This window comes from Monodelphis domestica, chromosome 2 (genome assembly GCF_027887165.1).
Source record: "Monodelphis domestica isolate mMonDom1 chromosome 2, mMonDom1.pri, whole genome shotgun sequence".
Taxonomy (NCBI): domain Eukaryota; kingdom Metazoa; phylum Chordata; class Mammalia; order Didelphimorphia; family Didelphidae; genus Monodelphis; species Monodelphis domestica.
Window position 1 is genome coordinate 32,199,663 of NC_077228.1, and position 18,793 is coordinate 32,218,455.

Genomic DNA, 18,793 nt, shown 5'->3' on the forward strand with positions numbered 1-18,793 from the left:
GCAGCAGTCATCAAAACAATTTGGTACTGGCTAAGAAACAGAAAGGAAGATCAGTGGAATAGACTGGGGGAAAGCGACCTCAGCAAGACAGTATATGATAAACCCAAAGATCCCAGCTTTTGGGACAAAAATCCACTATTCGATAAAAAACTGTTGGGAAAATTGGTAGACAGTGTAGGAGAGACTAGGAATAGATCAACACCTCACACCCTACACCAAGATAAATTCAAAATGGGTGAGTGACTTAAACATAAAGAAGGAAACCATAAGTAAATTGGGTAAACACAGAATAGTATACATGTCAGACCTTTGGGAGGGGAAAGGCTTTAAAACCAAGCAAGACATAGAAAGAATCACAAAATGTAAAATCAATCATTTTGACTACATCAAATTAAAAAGCTTTTGTACAAACAAAACCAATGTAACTAAAATCAGAAGGGAAACAACAAAATGGGAAAAAATCTTCATAGAAACCTCTGACAAAGGTTTAATTACTCAAATTTATAAAGAGCTAAATCAACTGTACAAAAAATCAAGCCATTCTCCAATTGATAAATGGGCAAGGGACATGGATAGGCAGTTCTCAGATAAAGAAATTAAAACTATTAATAAGCATATGAAGAAGTGTTCTAAATCTCTTATAATCAGAGAGATGCAAATCAAAACAACTCTGAGGTATCACCTCACACCTAGCAGATTGGCTAACATAACAGCAAAGGAAAGTAATGAATGCTGGAGGGGATGTGGCAAAGAAGGGACATTAATTCATTGCTGGTGGAGTTGTGAACTGATCCAACCATTCTGGAGGGCAATTTGGAACTATGCCCAAAGGGCGACAAAAGAATATCTACCCTTTGATCCAGCCATAGCACTGCTGGATCTGTACCCCAAAGAGATAATGGACAAAAAGACTTGTACAAAAATATTCATAGCTGCGCTCTTTGTGGTGGCCAAAAACTGGAAAACGAGGGGATGCCCATCAATTGGGGAATGGCTGAGCAAATTGTGGTATATGTTGGTGATGGAATACTATTGTGCTAAAAGGAATAATAAAGTGGAGGAATTCCATGGAGACTGGAACAACCTCCAGGAAGTGATGCAGAGCGAGAGGAGCAGAACCAGGAGAACATTGTACACAGAGACTGATACACTGTGGTACAATCGAACATAATGGACTTCTCCATTAGTGGCGGTGTAATGTCCCTGAACAATTTGCAGGGATCTAGGAGAAAAAAACACTATTCATAAGCAAAGGATAAACTATGGGAGTGGAAACACTGAGGAAAAGCAACTGCCTGACTACAGCGGTTGAGGGGACATGACAGAGGAGAGACTCTAAATGAACACTCTAATGCAAATATTATCAACATAGCAATGGGTTCAAATCAAGAAAACATGTAATGCCCAGTGGATTTACGCGTCGGCTATGGGGTGTGGGGGGGAGGAAAAGAAAATGATCTATGTCTTTAATGAATAATGCTTGGAAATGATCAAATAAAATATTAAAAAAAATATTGAGCTTACAGGAAAAAAAAAGAAATAATATTTAAAAACATAACAAATCACTGGAACAACCTCCAGGAATTGATGCAGAGCGAAAGGAGCAGAACCAGGAAAACATTGTACACAGAGACTGATACACTGTGGTACAATCGAAGGTGATGGACTTCTCCATTAGGAACAATGCAATGTCCCTGAACAATCTGCAGGGATCTAAAAAACACTATCCACAAGCAGGGAATAAACTGTGGGAGTAAAAACACCAAGGAAAAGCAATTATTCATTAAAGACATAGATCATTTTCTTTTCCCCATCCCCACCCCCCATAGCTGACGCGTAAATCCACTGGGCATTACATGTTTTCTTGATTTGAACCCATTGCTATGTTGATAATATTTGCATTAGAGTGTTCATTTAGAGTCTCTCCTCTGTCATGTCCCCTGCTTGACTACAGGGGTTGAGGGGATATGACTGAGGAGAGACTCTAAATGAACACTCTAATGCAAATACCAACAACATGGAAATGGGTTTGAGTCAAGAACACATGTGATACCCAGTGGAATCGCACATGGGCTATGGGAGAGATGGTGGGAGGGAGGGGAAGGAAGAAAAGAAAATTATCTTGTTTCCAATGAATAATGTTTGGAAGTGACCAAATAAAAATTAAAAAAAAAAAGACAGAGGTAATACTCAAACTAAGGAAATCACAGATCCATTGGAGTGCAGGTGGGTCCCAAATTAGTGCAAATAATGAATCTTATTAAATGGTTGCATTATTTGATTCAGCACTGAATATCTCTATTGAGTTGGAATTAATGATCATAATTTATATAATTAAAACTTACATCTCTTTAGTAATGGATGTGGAGTAAAGAATGAAGGTTTAAAAAAAAAATCAGGTCCTTTCCACCTTGCTCTACTTTCAAGGTGTCCCCTTCTCTCCACACCCTGGGGTGGGCCCTCATCACCTCACACTGATCCGTTGTAACCATCTCCTGGTCAGTGCCCCTACCTCCAGCATCTCCCCACTTCAATCCAGCCTTTAATAACTGCCAAAGTGATCTTCCAAAGGAGGGATCTGCTCATGTCACCCTGGTCCTGGCTCAGCAAACTCAAGGTGCTCCTTAGTAATTACAAGGTAAAAATGCCCTACTGCTTCCCCCTGTCCCCCTTTGCCACAGTCTCATATTGGCCTCCCCTCCCCATAGAGGGCCCATTTATACTGGCCTCATGGCTGTTCACAGAACCGCCAAATCTGAGAGGTGGCAGGGATTGAAGCGGCATGGAGTCCAATCCATGCCCCAAAGGAAGATGGACAGTAACACAAGTGTTCCTCCACCAAAGGCTCAGCTCACTGTCTGTGCCTTATTTCTGGCTGTCCCCCATGTGTGAAATGCTCTCCCTTCACACCTCTGTCTCCCGGCCTCCAGCAAGGCATGGAATTCCCTTGGAATGCCTGGAAGTTCTTTTGCCAAGCCAGGAGCCTACAGGTTGTCCTGGGCCCCAAGTATGGAGTCAAAGAGGGAGGGTATGGAAAAGTTATGGCTAATAGCTAGCATTTAGAGAGCTTTAAGCAAGCACTTGAAAAGTATCTCGTTCTATCCTGAATCCATCTGCTTTTTAAAAAGCAGCAGAGTCCAGGCATTAAGGGATTCTGCAATGCTGCTAGGGTTTGTCTTCCAAGTCAACAGAAGAGCAAAAGAAGGAAAGCCTGGCTCCCTCCCACCCCTCTGCCCCAAGGCCCTGTCTCCAAAGCCAGAAGGCTGACCTCAGCCAGGACTGCCACAAGCAGTAGCCCAAGGCTCATCCCTAGATGGCTCACTGGTTCCTTTAAAATTGTGGTGGGTAGAAACAGCCCAGGCCTTGTGCAGGTGAGGCTGCCTCTACTCCATGGAGGGCCACAAAATCATTAAACCTAAAAACAACAACAGAGAACTCAGGCACACTCACCAGGCCAGCTGTCAACGATGGGGCCGATTGCCCCAGGGACTGGTTTCTCATTCGGACCAAGTTGGAGGCTTCCCCTGAGGACTGCCAGGCTGGTTGTCCCATACCACTATGCCCACCACTGGATAAGGGCAGCAGCTGCTTGCCTGCAAAGGGGAAAATAATTATAGCCTGATAAAAGGGAGACCTCATCTTAAATAAACTCAGGCTTCAGGCCATTTGGTGGGCAGGGAGGCATGGCCCCAAAGGGCCTTCAGCCTTATGAGAGCCACATTCAAGAAGGAAACAGGGATGTGTCTGGGACAGGGAGCTGGGCACCTATGGCCTCACAGAGAAGAGGGCTCAGCAAACCTTCCCACCACCTTGTTTGGGTGAGATTGTCCTGAGCTCAGGGCAAAAAGGCAGCCAACACAGGCTTCTAGAGCACCCAGGCATGGGCACACAAACAGACCCAACCCAAATATGACTCTCAAAGAGAGGTCTGGGCTATTCACTGGAGACAGACAGAGGGGCCTCTCCAGTCAATCAGGAAGCCTTGGAAGGGATCTCCCACTGCTAAGTCCTTTTCCAAGGAAGTGCCTCATTTGGTGCAGAAGTATCTCTTAGATCGCACTCTGTGCCAGGAACCTTGCGTTCCTGCCTGTGCCAGGCCTCCCTGCCAGAGCCTTTCAGAAGCTTCTCTCTCGGCCTGACCACACTGCTCCAGACAGGTCCTCCCAAATGGCCGGAGGGGCTGCCCCCTGCAGCAGAAGGTCTCTCCTGACCATCTCCAGAAGCCTACAGCATTGGTCTGGGGTGAACCCCTGGGTGGCTCTTGTTGCAATGACACCCACAGTGGCCTCGTGACAGTTTTCATCCGGGACAACATCTTTGTGTGTATCTCCATTGCCAAGGGCAGGAGCTAGTGCCTGTAGGCCCAGAAGGGATCCTTGTAGAACAAGAAGCATCTGGAGTCTCTCCCGGAGCCTAGGGATGGTCCCATTTTTGTCTCTGGTTAGAGCCAGCCCCCATATGACAGACAAGTGAACCAAGACTCGGGCCATCTGCCTAGCTGGGGTGAGAACTGGGATGCTGAGTTAGATGCTCAGGCTTCCCTGATCAGAGAGCTCTCCAGGACCCCAAGAAAGTCAAAGTGGGGCTCCCTCCCCATCCAGGAAACCACATGCTCGGGCAGCAGTCCTTGCCTGGCCCAGGTGCCAGGAGCTTTCAGTCTATTAGTCCTGGCTGCAGCTGAGGTTAGTGAAGACTGATTCAAACACTCAAAGGCAGCTAAGCAACAGAATGGGTAGAGTAATACACTTGGAATCAGAAGATCTGAATTTGAATTATCCAAATGGCAGCTAGTGACCAGAGATGGGAGGACACAGAGAGTCAAGGGCAAATCTGGCCTCAGATCCTTCCTGGTTGTATGGCCCTGGGTAAGTCACTTCACCCCCACTGTTTAGCCCTTTCCAATCTTCTGTCTTGGAACTAATACACAGTATTGATTCTAACACAAAAGATAAGGGCTTAAAATAGATGACAGAAGACTTTTGAGGAAATGTACCAGTGATCCCAGTGCCAGCTTTGACAGCTTGGCCAGAGACTGACCTGACAGCGACAGGGCCGTAGCCAGGCTCCCCCGGCCCCGGACTTTGCCATCATCCTGACTCAGCTGCCGATGGAGCTTGGCTTTTCCACTTGAGGAGAACAGGTCAGGATTGCTGAGCTTCCGGAAGATCAAGGGGCTGGGCGCTCCTCCGGGGAGGACATCCTGCTGGAGGAACAATAACCAAAGGTCTTATCTCTGCACTGAGCTAGAGGGAATGAATGAGAGAATCAACATCCACAGGGGCCCTGACCGTCCATCCATCTGCCTGTCTGCCCACCTGAGGCCAGAGCCAGGTTCCTCTTTGTCACTTTAACCCTGCAATCTAGCACAGAACCTGGAGCTTGCTGAATGAACTGAACCCGGCAGGCGGAACTGCAGTGCTGGCTGGAGCAGGACACTGAGAGATCTAAGGCAGAAAAATGGACCCTTATCCTTAACAACAAAGACTGGGGCCCAGGAAAGTCATTGGTCACAGGCTGTGGGCAGAAAAATCTCTTTGTTGATTGTTCTGGTCATTAAAATGAACAGACAGTCCTGTGAAGCAATCAGTACAAGTTCTGACATTCCCCTATGAAAAAGGGGGAAACAAAGGCTGAGAAACAAAGGTCCAGTGCTAGTAGGTGTCCTCAGTACAGAGCTTGCCCCACCCCCATCTTTCTCCCTGCAAAGACTGTCTTCCCCCTACCAGGCAGTTATCAGACAGTGTAGATGCTATCATGTTCAATTGTTTAAAAAGGGCTTCTGCTCCTGGCTAGCCATCATCCACCCAGCTAGGAAACAGTGCTGCCAAGTAAGGCCAATGCTTCTTCCTTTGCCCATGGCCCAGAGTGCTGAGAAAGAACCCCACACTTGACAAGGTCATCCGAATCTCCCTTCGTGCCCAGCAAAATATGACTCAAAGGGAAATGCGCAAGTGTTTCTGGTGTGGCCCCAGAGCCAGGACGGCAGGGAATGCCCGAGCAGACCTCCCAGAAGGCTCTGCCAATCCAACCACTAAAGGGATCTTTTAGAGAACTAGATAAAATAACACTGATTTGAAGGAACAAGAGCTCAAGAACATCTCTATGAAAAAGAGGTGGGAACAAAGGTCAGCAACACCCACTGATACATAAAGCAGTGAAGCTAGTTGGTCCTGGAGGGAAGGAGGAAAGACTAGAAGAGGGAGAATCAGAAATAAAGGAAACTGATAACCCAGGAGTTGATTCTTAGAAACCTAATGCAATAGATGAGTGGCACAGGGGCAAAGTCCATTGGTTTACTTGGCTGACACAACCTCTCCAAATACTGGTGCAGGGGAGATGGATTTCAGGATGCCATAAATCTCCTCACCTTTTGAAAGACTGGAGCTTGTACAGTCATTCTATAGAAAGAGCTGATCCAGGGTGGGGGGGATTTTTGGCCTCAAAAGCATTCAGAAAAGCCACTTAGCCTCCTTCACTTCCAACAGAAAGGGAGTAAGTAGCTACGGCCTTCTCCTTTGAGGCTACATGACCCCAAGAAAGAGGTCATCGGGTCTTCCTATTTCTGTAAAAGAAGTAGAGCCTCTAGGCTGGTGAGTTTTAAAAGATCTGTAGGGACAGACCCTGGAAAATGAAAGACAGTGTCCAGGCCAGGCTTTGTATCCAGTGGAGCACAGATGCCCCTAGAAGCAAGGATTAACCTTTGAGAGCAACACTAGAGACTGAGGGTTCATCTGACAGTCTTACAACATCTAGCCATGAATTTGAAGGAGCCAAGGACAAAGGAATTGAACGTTTAAATTATAAACCCACACCCCAAAGGCCAAGGTGATACAGGCAAAGAGTATGCTCTGAGGTATTGAGGATTAGGTTTGCTAGGAAGTAATATATCTTTGTAAAAACCAATTGATGTTAATTATTTAAATAGACCTGAGGTGCTAAGGACTGGCACCTGACAAAGAAGGGAAAAAACTAGGGGGACTGAAGCAACAGAGAAAAATTACCCCAACCTCAAATACCTTTGAGGACTCTGAGGAGCAGCTAAAGCAGCTTGGCAAAAGCATATATACACTACAGTAATTCAAAGATCAGCAAAGTAAAGTTTTCACAGCAATAGGAAAGAAAGCTGTTCATAGCCAAACAAGAGAAAGAAGCAATTATAAAAGACAAAAACTAGTCATTTTGATTACATGAAAAAATGTGCAGAAACAAAACTTATGTATCTATGATAAGAGAAACAACCAAATTGGGGGATATCTCTACCAAAGGCTTGCCGGTCATGATATGTAGACAATTAAAAGAAACAAGCCATTACCCAATAGAGAAGCAGCCCAAGAACATGAGCAGTTCTCAAAAAAAAAAGGCTGGCAATGAGGGAGAGTAATAAGAATAGGACCCTCATACACTGAAATCTTATATTTCTCACCAGTTAGCACTAGTTAAACATCAACTTGGGGCAGCTGGGTGGCTCAGTGGATTGAGAGCCAGGCCTAAAGATGGGAGGTCCCAGGTTCAAATATGGCCTTAGACACTTCCCAGCTGTGTGATCCTGGGCAAGTCATTTGACCCCCATTGCCTAGCCCTTACCACTCTTCTGCCTTGGAGCCAATACACAGTATTGACTCCAAGACAGAAGGTAAGGGTTAAAAAAAAAATTTTTTTTTAAAAACATCAACTGCAAAATCTGTAGTTTCCACATTGGTCAAGTATAAATGCAGAATCTGCATTGTTGATCAACTGTTACCCATCAGTTGCTATCATCAGTCACCTGTACTGGATCTACAATGTTCTCTGCTGGGCATCAGCTTTTTGGTGTTATTAATTATTCATATTGTTCTTTATTTACCTTAGTTCTGAGCTGTTAGGGTCATGCTATATATCCCACCCACCTTCCATGTTCTCAGTCCAGAATGGTAGCTAAGACTCTCCCACACTGAAAAATGTTGACAGTGGGGGGAACATGCGCATTAATGGCTCTGGCATTCCAGAAGAATCTCCCCAAACCTGTGCATGCTCCTTATTTTCTATGACATCAAACCCCAAAATACACCTCCACCTGCATTTGGCCATACCCACCTTCCAGGGTTTTCAGGAAAGGTGAAGATTTTTCTGGAACAGGAGATGACCAGCACCCAGACTAATGCAATACAATAATATGCAAACCCTGATCCACAAGGAGCTGAAGCTGCTTCTCTACAACTGCTATTCCATCAGAGAGGCTACTCTACTAGTCACCAAGCTAATCCATCAGCCCTAAGGCTATCTAATTAGCCCCCAGGCTATTCCACCAATTATTAGGCTACTTCACCACCTTAAACCTCTACTCCAAATAAAATTCTTTTCTAACAGTTTGAGTCTCCCATTCTTGGGGGGAGACTCCACTACAAACTTGGGCGTGTTTCTCCCACAACAAATACTGTCCTCACACCTGGAACCTCTTCTTTATCCCCAACTCCTGGTTTCTTTCAAGTCCCCACTAAAATCCCTCCTTCTACAAGAAACTTTCCCTGACCCCTTCTTGCTAGCATCTTTCCTTTGTTGGCTCTCTCCTATTTATCTGGTATTTAGCTTGTTGGAGGTGGTATTATAACCAGTGAAGGCCAAGCTCTTTGAAGGCAGGAACTAAGTACCTTTACTTGTATCCCTAACACTGAGCACAAAGTCTGGAACAAAATAGGTGCTTAATAAATGCTTGTTGACCAACAAACCACATGAAAGAATATAACAAATCACTAATAAGAGAAACACAGATCAGAGTATTCAGGGTTTCACTTCACAGCCAACAAAGGGGCCAAAAGAACAAAAGATGGAAATAGTCAATGCTAAACAAACTGTAGAGAGACTGACAAGCTAGTACGTTGTTGATGGAGTTGTCAATTATACAGCTTTCCATGAAAGCAATTTGTAATTATGCAAAGAAAATGACAAAACATTCATATCCTTTGACCCTGATGACATAAACCCCAAAGAAGTTACAGACAAAAAGAAAGGATTGATGTACCTCAAAATATTTTTAGCAATTCTTTTTGTGCTAACAAAGAACTGGAAACTAAGTCTATTGGGGACTGACTAAACAAACAGTGGTGCAGTTATGGAATCTTAGTGTGTTGTACAAATGAGAAATATAATTTAATACATAGTTTTAATGAAAAGATGCAATATGAAGTAAGCAGAGATAGGAAGCAACATATATTATGACTGCAACAAAGTAAATGGAAAGATTCATAAAACAATTGAAACCAAATGTTGCAAAAGTATAAAGAACAAGTCTGGCCCCAAGGAGATGTAAGAAGACCCCTTCCCCAACTACTTTTGAGAGGTGGGAGACCTATGGTTATACAACATTGCCTATAAAATGATTTTCCCCCAATATTTTGGCTGGTTTTGCTGAATTTTTTTTTTACTCTAATTCTTTATTATAAGGAGTGACTATCTGGGAAGGGGAGGAATATAAGAGTAAACTCTGGGAGATATAAAGAAAAGCCATCAATAAAATTTCTTTTTAAATATGCTTCCCTCCTCTCATTGAAGAGGTGGGAACTAAGGGTATGGAATGCTACATATACACCATCAGACACAGTTACTATCTTTGCTAAAAGGATAGGGTCCCTGGGTGGGGTCAGGGATATATTTGGAAACAAAAATGACACATCAGTTTTTACAGTTTTATTTGGAGGGTTTGGGTTTTGAATGAGTGTTTTTTTCAACAATGACCAATATGGATGTGTGTTTTGTATAATAATACATGTATGGGCCAGATCAGATTGCTCATCATCTCTGAGTCAGGGGAAGAAAGGAAGAGGGAGAGGCATTTTGGATCTTTTAATTCTGAAAACTGTATCAAAAATTATTATTATATGTGTGATAGAGGCTGGCACTAAAGAAAAGTGCCAGGCTGAAGAGTGTGGAACTGATCACTGTGATGGGGGAGGGGCCCCAGGAGTTTGGAATCTTGTGAAGGAGAAGACTGGCTGGTAGAGGAATTGGTCTCTCAGTCGGGAGAAGCCAAAGAGAGAAGACTGAAAAAGACTTTCTCCTGAAGATTACTCACTTTTTCCTGTCTTTGACTGGAAATCCTTCCCCCCAACATTTCCCAAATGAAAAGATTCACTGAGGAGGAAACCTGAGAAAGACATTTTAAATCTCTGTCTGACTTTACTTCAGCTCCTGTTGCCCTGAGTCACTGTGGTCAAGGGGCCAAACCCAGGGTGAGTCAACCTGACTTTCTCTCAGGGGGCTCAGGCTGCCAAGGCCTAAGTTCCCCCCAAACTTGTGGAGGGAGGGAAAAAGGGCCCCCTTTTCCTCACTTTCCTCTCCCATTCTCTCCCTGCTAGTTATTCCTTTGTATTATCCTGATTGAGTTGACATTAAAATAGTTATCTTTTCCCCAAGCTGTGAATCAAGTGTGAGTGAACAGATCAAGGGAAGACTCTTTGGTCTCCAGTAGTGGAGGGGGGACGAGAGGGACAGAAGAATCTAGGAAAGCAGCCTTAGCTAAGGAGGGAAAGCAGAAGGGGAGAAATCTTCAAACCCCTTCTCCTCTCTCTGAGCCAACCTTAAACATCGGCTGTCTCCCATGAACCCCACTTTGAGAAGGGGGGTCTCCTCTCTTTTCCTCTCTATTCTGAAAAACTTATCCCCTCGATTTGAAATAAACAACCCCTCGATTTCACATGTAATTGGGAAAATAAAATATCTTAATTTTAAAAAGGAAAAAAAGAAATGCAAGTGACAAAAAAACAGAAACCCAATAAAACAAATCAAACAAAACAATCAATATCTCAATGATACCTTTATCTAAATCAATGATCAAAAATGTTAAAAAGGACAGTCAAAAAAGAAACATGGGGCACTCCTCTGAAGACCTTCTAAACAGATGTGGAATCATAAAGACTCCTCTCTCCAGGTCTAGCCATTCAGCCCCACTCATTCCCAAGGATCTTCACTGGAATTTTATCCAGTTTATATGTCTCCATCTTTTCTTCAACAGCAAGGACATTTGATTAGGAGAGTTGCTAAAACCTAGATTAGTATTATGTTAATGACAACATCACTTCAAAGGCAGCTAAGTACTCTGATTAACTGCAATGATCAGTTTTGGTCCCAGAGAACCTTCCTTCACTTGGGAGAAAGGTGGGAGATTGGGGAAGATCTGCCATTCAGTCTTGGACACAATCACTTGGTCTGTTTTGACCAATAAATTGTCTTTGCTATGAAAGAGTCAATGTTGGATTGGTTGGAGGGCTGGGCATAAAAAATAAAAGTCAGCCATAAAACTTTTCAATAAATACTAAAATAAAATACAGAAAAACAAAGATGAAAACTAAATAAATTCAACATTAAAATTAAATCTGGACAAGTTATGTCTACAGAAATCTACTATCATGCCAATCTAGTAATTCTTTCCAAAGAGGAAATGAGGTAAGATTGCCATGATCTATTTTTGGTGAAGCCATACAATCCCTTTGTGATGAATGCTCTGTTTCTAGATGTTCATTAACCATCCTTTTGGAGCAGTAGTACAGTAGATAGAGTGTCAGGCCAGGAATCAAGAAGACTCATTTCCTGAGTTCAAAGCAGCTCTTGGAAACTGACTAGCTATGTGACCCTGAGCAGGTCACTTAAACCTGTTTGTCTCAGTTTCCTCATCTGTAAAATGAGCTGAAGGAGGAAACAGCAAACCACTCCAGTATTTTTGCCAAGAGATACCAAATGAGGTCACATAGATTCTGAACAATAACTGTCCTTTTAACCATACATTCTAAAAGTTTGCCAAGAATCCAAGTCAAACTCACTAACTGTAGTCTACAGACTATTCTCAGTCCTCTTTTTGAAAAGTGAAATGACCCTACTCAGCACAGAAGCAATCCTTCTTGTTCCATAGTTTAACTATGACCTCTAATGCCCTGGCAGTCATATAGAAGGGACCTTCAGTTGGCACTTTTCTTGGAACTTTTCCAACATGGGAAAGTGGAGATCACTGCTAATGACCAAGGAAAGAGAATCACCCCAAGCTATACTGCTTTGACTGACACAGAACATTTAATTGCCAATATTGCAAAGAATCAAGTTGCAATGAATCACCAACAGTCTTTGATGCCATTCCCCTGCTTGATCAGATGTGATGACGCAATTGTACAATCAAACATGAAGCATTGGCTTTTACAGTGGTAAATGATGCAGGAAGACTTAAAGTCTAAGTAGAGTACAAAAGAAAGATCAAAAGTTTTTATTCTGGGCCTGTAGCACTTCAGAAGAGATGAAGTGATCCCTCCAAGGTCACCCAAATAACCAATGATAGAAGTGGTATTTGAAATCAAGACCCAGGCATGACTCTGGTGCATCAGGAAGATTTTGCACCCCTTCCATCTGCCTCTTCTGGATTCTCCTCTGTAAGAGCAGGTTCAAGACAAGAAAATAAATATTTTGCCCTTCTGGAACCTTCAAATCTATTAGCGTCTTGGCCCCTATAGGGAGGGGCCCAGAGTGTCCTGTCAGAGTCCCCCTTCAATAACCAAAGTGAAGTAAAACTAAACTCAGTGCAGCCATGACTGGAGAGAATCTAGTTTGTCTTTTATCTGCCCAAAACCATGGAGAAGATAAATGATCACAATGAGCCCTGGGTGCTGCTCATTTCTGGAAAAGAAGCATCAAGGGATCACTACTGTCAACATGGAAATCTAGAGATCCCCAGTTTATTTAGTTTGAGGGTATAAACCCCAGATTTTGACCTTATCACAGGAGAGGGTTTCCCCCTGAGGGAAGGTCCCACTTCACCAGACAATAGACATTCACTTCAGGTGGGAGACAGCATCCCATCTGAAGTCAAGTAGCTCTTTTTGTCTCCAGAAGCCTTTCCCTATATATCACACCCTCCTTACCGAGGTCCGAACTCGAGACCTTCCAAGACTGCTGCGCTACCTACTGCACCAAAACTGAAGTGGATGTCTATTTGTCTGGTGAAGTGGGACCTTCCCTCAGGGGGAAACCTCTCCTGTGACAAGGTCAAAACCTGGGGTTTATACCCTCAAACTAAATAAACTGGGGATCTCTAGATTTCCATGTTGACACTACTTTCTCCAGAGCAGTCTGGAGAGTGATTAGATCTCTTTGGTTAAATAAAAGGGTTCTGCTCTGTTATGCTGATTGCACTGGGGTTGAATTAAAATGGATAAACACTGATAGAAGTGGACTTCCTACTCTTCTTCCAGTAGGAGCTGTCACCAAAAGGAGGAGGTTCCCAGCCTTTGGAAGAATATGAATGGGGACTAATGGATAACCACTTGTCTAGGATATTATACAGTTTCTCAGTTCTGGGAAGTCACAAATAGATGATCGTTGGGATAGTGTTGTTGTGGTTTTTGTTGTTGTTCAGTCATTGCAATCCTCTCCAACACTTTGTGACCCATTTGGGGTATTCTTGGCAGAGATAGTGGAGTAGTTAGTGATTCCATTCTCCAATTCATTTTATAGATGAGGAACTGAAGCCAACAGTGTTAAGTGACTTATCCAGGGTCACACAGTGAGTGTCTGAGGCTGGATTTGAACTTAGAAAGTTGAGTCTTCCTAACTCCAGATTAAGTGCACTATCTACTGCTCCACCTTGCTGCCCCTCATTGTGGTAATAAATGAAAGAATATTGGGCCTGAACTAACGAGGACCTGAGGTCAAATCCTACCTCAGACATCTTCTAGCTGTGTGCCTAGACAAATCACTGAACTTCCCTCAGACCATGTTCCCCATCTGTAAAATGGGATAATGAGATGAAAGTATCAACTTCCCAGGGTGACCATGCTGTGAGAATTAAATGAAACAACATGATTTTTACCATGATGATTAAGATGCACTTTTTTTTTTCTGGGCAGTGGATAGAATACCATGCCTAGTGTCAGGCACAACTGAATTCAGATCCAGCCTCGGGCACTTACTGTGTGACCCAGGGCAAGTCACTCGGCCTTGTTGGCTTCAGTTTCCTCATCTGTTAAAAGACCTGGAGAAGGAAATGGCACACCACTCCAATACCTTTGCCAAGAAAACCCCAGAGTAGGTCATGAAGAAGTGGAGAAGTATGAACTACAAACACAGCTGAAGACGAATGTAAATGATAGCTACTTGTGTCTATTTGTTTCTTTGGGGTAACAAGCCCTGGGTTCTTGTCATGATTGTGTTTTTGACAACGGGACAATTGCTAAAGTTCTCTGAACTGGTCGAGTAGAGAAAATGGGAGAGGGTGGTGACACTATCAGTGGGGCTTGAGCAGATGTCAGAAAAAAGAAAAGACAAACTCCCTGGACTGTGTGAAGACTCTGAGAAGGAGAAATGTAATCAGCCTGACCTGAGAGGGTGAAGCCTGAATCACCCAGACCACACAAAAGACAAAAAATATATATAGTCCCTACTCTCAAGGAATCCCACCTTCTGATGGAGAAGAAAATAGGAAAAATAATAAATCAAAGATATATACAGAGTAGATAGAAGGCAATCTGAAAAAGGAAGGCATTCCTAGCTAGAATATGGTTTTGAGTTGAGAATTAAAGATTCTTATTTGACTTCCAAACCAATGCCACTATATCATCTCCATTAGAATTGTAAATAAATGATGAATACTGCCCCCCAAAAAAAGTTTTTATTCTGAAGAATTATCTTCTATGATCACGATGGAAGAAATTGCTGAAGCTTACTTTGGGAAAACTGTCACAAATGCCATTGTCACAGTCCCAGCCTTGGAGGTGGTAGTTTTGATGCCTCCATTCTTACCACTGAAGAGGGTATCTTTGAAGTTAAATCCATAGCTGAGGACATCCACTGAGTAGGGAAGCCTTTGACAATGGCATGGTCAACCATTTCATTGCCAAGTTCAAGAGAAAGCACAAGAAGAACATCAGTAAGAAACAGAAGGCTATCTGCCATCTGCACACCATTTTTGAACAGGTTAAGCACACCCTCTCTTCCAATACCCAGGCCAGTACTGAGACTGACTCCTAAGACGGTATCATCTTCTACACCTCTTTCACCAATGCTAGTAATGAAAAGCTAAATGTTGATCTTCTCTGTAACGTACGAGACAATGTGGAAAAGGCCCTAAGAGAGGGCCAAATTACAGATTCAGAGCATCATCTTGGTGGGTGGTTCCACTCAGATCCCCAAAATCTAGAAGCTTCTGCAGAATTTCTTCAATGACAAGAATATCAATCCTGATGAGGCAATTGCCATTAACGCAACTATCCAGGCTGCCATCTTGCCTGGAGAGAAATGTGAAAATGTTCAGGACATGCTGCTATCAGAAATCATTCTTCTTTCCCTTGATTTTGAAACTACTAGTGCAGTTATGACAGTTCTTATCAAATACAATACCACCATCCCCACCAAGCAGACCCAGATCTCTTCCACCTACTCAGATGACCATCCTTGGTGTGCTTATTCAAGTTTATTATATAATTAAAAATGTTACCCTAAAAATGAACTACATTTCCCAGGAGCCCACTGACTTCCTGTCATTATATACTTCCTGTAGATAGGGGATATTAGGCAGGGACATGGAAGGTCCCAAGTGTTTACTTCTTGTCCTAAGCATGGTGGTGGTAAGGCAGGTGTTTGAACTGGCTGATCAGCCATGGGCACATGGTCTTTATTTTGTATCTTCTTTATTCCTTGATTTTTAATGATCTTTAATAAACCTCCATAAATATATTTCTATTATTAGAGAATTAATTTTTATGGCTGGCGACCAAATGGGATAAGAAACTCTCAATTTTTTTAAGAAAGCCTAGATAATGTTTTTAAGTCATATTTTTCCTGCCAAGGCTTTTTGCCCACCCCATCCACCCTTTCAAACTCCAACTCTCTTTGGAGCTACTGCGTTTTTCTTTTCCTACTTTTTGTCCAGTTGGTTACTCTCCCCACTGGCCGGGCTACTTTTAGCCAGGGGACTCTTGGCGAAGAAGAGTCAAACCACTGCTCTCGCCCAACTTCCTGAGTCCTTTGTTCCTCATTCCTTGCTACTGACTCTGGCTTTGTTGATATTGCTTCCTCCAGCCCTTGCCCTTAATCTCTCATCTGCCCCCAGTCTCAGGCCCCCCAGTGGCTCTGCTCCTAAACTCTGCCTCCAACCAGACCCTGACCCCTACTAGAAATCAGGGCAGATGGTAAAAAAAAAAAACTGGGGTGTTCTTTCCTTAGGCAACAATTAACCTCCATGTAGCAGGGTACCTGGGGGAGGGGGGGGGACAAGAGAAGGAAGAGACTCTTCCAAACAGGAAGTTGATTACAAGCATGGTGTAGTCTATAAAAGAGCAGTGCATTACCTATTTCAAACAGCTTCCAGCTTTAGGATGTTTTTTTTCATGAGTGCACTGATCCTTTCACTCATCTTGTCTGAGATTCTGGGGAGAAATTCATCTCCCTGCAACTCTTTGCCATTTGAGCCTGTCCAGTTTGAGATTCCTAATATCCATGTTTTCCCTCACTATGGAAGATTCCACAGTGCTGACAATAGGGATCTGAATTTTAGAAAAAGGAACTTTGAGAAACTGGAGGTTAAGATTTTAAATCTTTTCAGATTCCATTGTTTTTATGAAAATCTCTGTATTTTATTGTATTTTGCTGATTGTTTTGTTTAAGATTTAATTTTGGTGTTTTAAGTTCATATATTAATGTATTCAATACTGTTCTGTTACACTGAATCATTTTAATCTACTGTGTTTTAACTATTAGATATAATCTGTTACCTTTCCCCTATGGCTACTGAACAAAATATTGTAAAATATTGTAAAAGCCCATAATCAATTTTTCCTCCCATTTTCCATTTGCTAATTGTCACATAGATGATGGATGGACTCAATCTGACTAACAACCTTTAGAAAATTTAATAAGCTAAGAATTTAATGGTGATTCTAAGGGGTCTTCAAAAATTAGCTGGAGAAATATGGCTTAAAAATTATTCAGAAGGTTTCTGAATGGATGAGGTTTTTTTTAATATTTATATTTTAAAGAATGCTGTATTAAATGTAGAGAAACAAAGAAATGTTCCTACCAAGGTGTTTCTATGAATCAGGAAGCCGAAAAAAGAGAGCCTGAAAAACCTCTTCAAGTTAATTTATTTCCACCAGAACAATCTAGATTTCTTTGTGATGTTTTAGACCCAAATAAGTTTTACTTTGTTTAAAAATATATTTGCCAAGGTTGAAAATTTGCTATGTCTGTAAAAATTGTGACAAATAGCCATCAGTTCATTGGGGGTTTTTTTGTCATACAGCAACTTATATGAAATATGATAGTGGGTCTGTTTGCTATTGTAATTAGCTGGGCTATTGTGAATTTTGGGGACTTTGGTACTTCTTTGAATGTGCATTATCTACTGTATTACTGTTTTATTTTTAAAATCATTTGTACTTTCACAGTGCTTAAGTTAAAAAGGAAATGGATCTCATTTGGGGGTGAGAAACCTTTGTATTCTACCTATCCTTATCTTACACAGTGTGTCAATGATTGTAAGCTATATATTTTTTATTTTTTAATTTTTTTATTATTGTTTTTCCTTGCATGTGCAATAATATTATTTTTGCTCTTTTTATATTTGAAGCACGTGTCACCAGTATTGAGATCTTTACCTTTTTTGATTTTTGCAGTAATATAGGTTTAAAATACATTTGCCCTAATGTCAATGCATACCCAAAAAGCTTTAGACCATAAAAATGATGCCACTCATTGTTTAAAAATAATTGTGGGACCTCTGACAAAGGTTTAATTACTCATATTTATAATGAGCTAAATCAATTGTACAAAAAATCAAGCCATTCTCCAATTGATAAATGGGCAAGGGAAATGGATAGGCAGTTCTCAGATAAAGAAATCAAAACTATTAACAAGCACATGAAGAAGTGTTCTAAATCTCTTATAATCAGAGAGATGCAAATCAAAACAACTCTGAGGTATCACCTCACACCTAGCAGATTGGCTAACATGACAGCAAAGGAAAGTAATGAATGCTGGAGGGGATTCCGCAAAGTAGGGACACTAATCCACTGCTGGTGGGGTTGTGAACTGATCCAACCATTCTGGAGGGCAATTTGGAACTATGCCCAAAGGGCAACAAAAGAATATCTACCCTTTGACCCAGCCATAGCACTGCTGGGTCTGTACCCCAAAGAGATAATGGAGAAAAAGACTTGTACAAGAATATTCATAGCTGCGCTCTTTGTGGTGGCCAAAAGCTGGAAAGCGAGGGTATGCCCATCATTTGGGGAATGGCTGAGCAAATTGTGGTATATGTTAGTGATGGAATACTATTGTGCTAAAAAGGAATAATAAAGTGGAGGAATTCCATGGAGAATGGAACAACCTCCAGAAAGTGATGCAGAGCGAGAGGAGCAGAACCAGGAGAACATTGTACACAGAGACTAATACACTGTGGTATAATCGAATGTAATGGACTTCTCCATTGGTGGTGGTGTAATGTCCCTGAACAATCTGCAGGGATCTAGGAGAAAAAACACTATTCATAAGCAAAGGATAAACTATGGGAGTGGAAACACCGAGGAAAAGCAACTGCCTGACTACAGCGGTTGAGGGGACATGACAGAGGAGAGACTCTAAATGAAACTCTAATGCAAATATTGACAACATAGAAATGGGTTCAAATCAAGAACACATGTGACACCCAGTGGAATCACGCGTCGGCTATGGGGGTTTGGGGGGAGGAAAAGAAAATGATCTTTGTCTTTAATGAATAATGCTTGGAAATGATCAAATAAAATATTATTTAAAAAATAAAAAAAATAAAAAAATAAAAATAAAT

The 18,793-nt window shown here is 42.1% G+C and overlaps 1 protein-coding gene across 12 annotated transcripts in view; it reads right to left on the bottom strand.

Annotated features, from left to right (window-relative positions):
* MAST2 (microtubule associated serine/threonine kinase 2) overlaps positions 1 to 18,793 on the bottom strand; it is a 190,026-nt gene that overhangs the window by 152,627 nt on the left and 18,606 nt on the right. For 11 of the 12 annotated variants that reach the window (XM_056815210.1, XM_056815224.1, XM_056815213.1 and 8 more), the window contains exons 2-3: positions 5,038 to 5,203; positions 3,451 to 3,593 (exon numbers count right to left, since the gene is read on the bottom strand). In XM_056815210.1, the coding sequence (XP_056671188.1) occupies positions 3,451 to 3,593; positions 5,038 to 5,203 (309 nt within the window). The remainder of the gene's footprint in view (positions 1 to 3,450; positions 3,594 to 5,037; positions 5,204 to 18,793) is intronic. The other variant, XM_056815209.1, reaches the window with a different exon arrangement.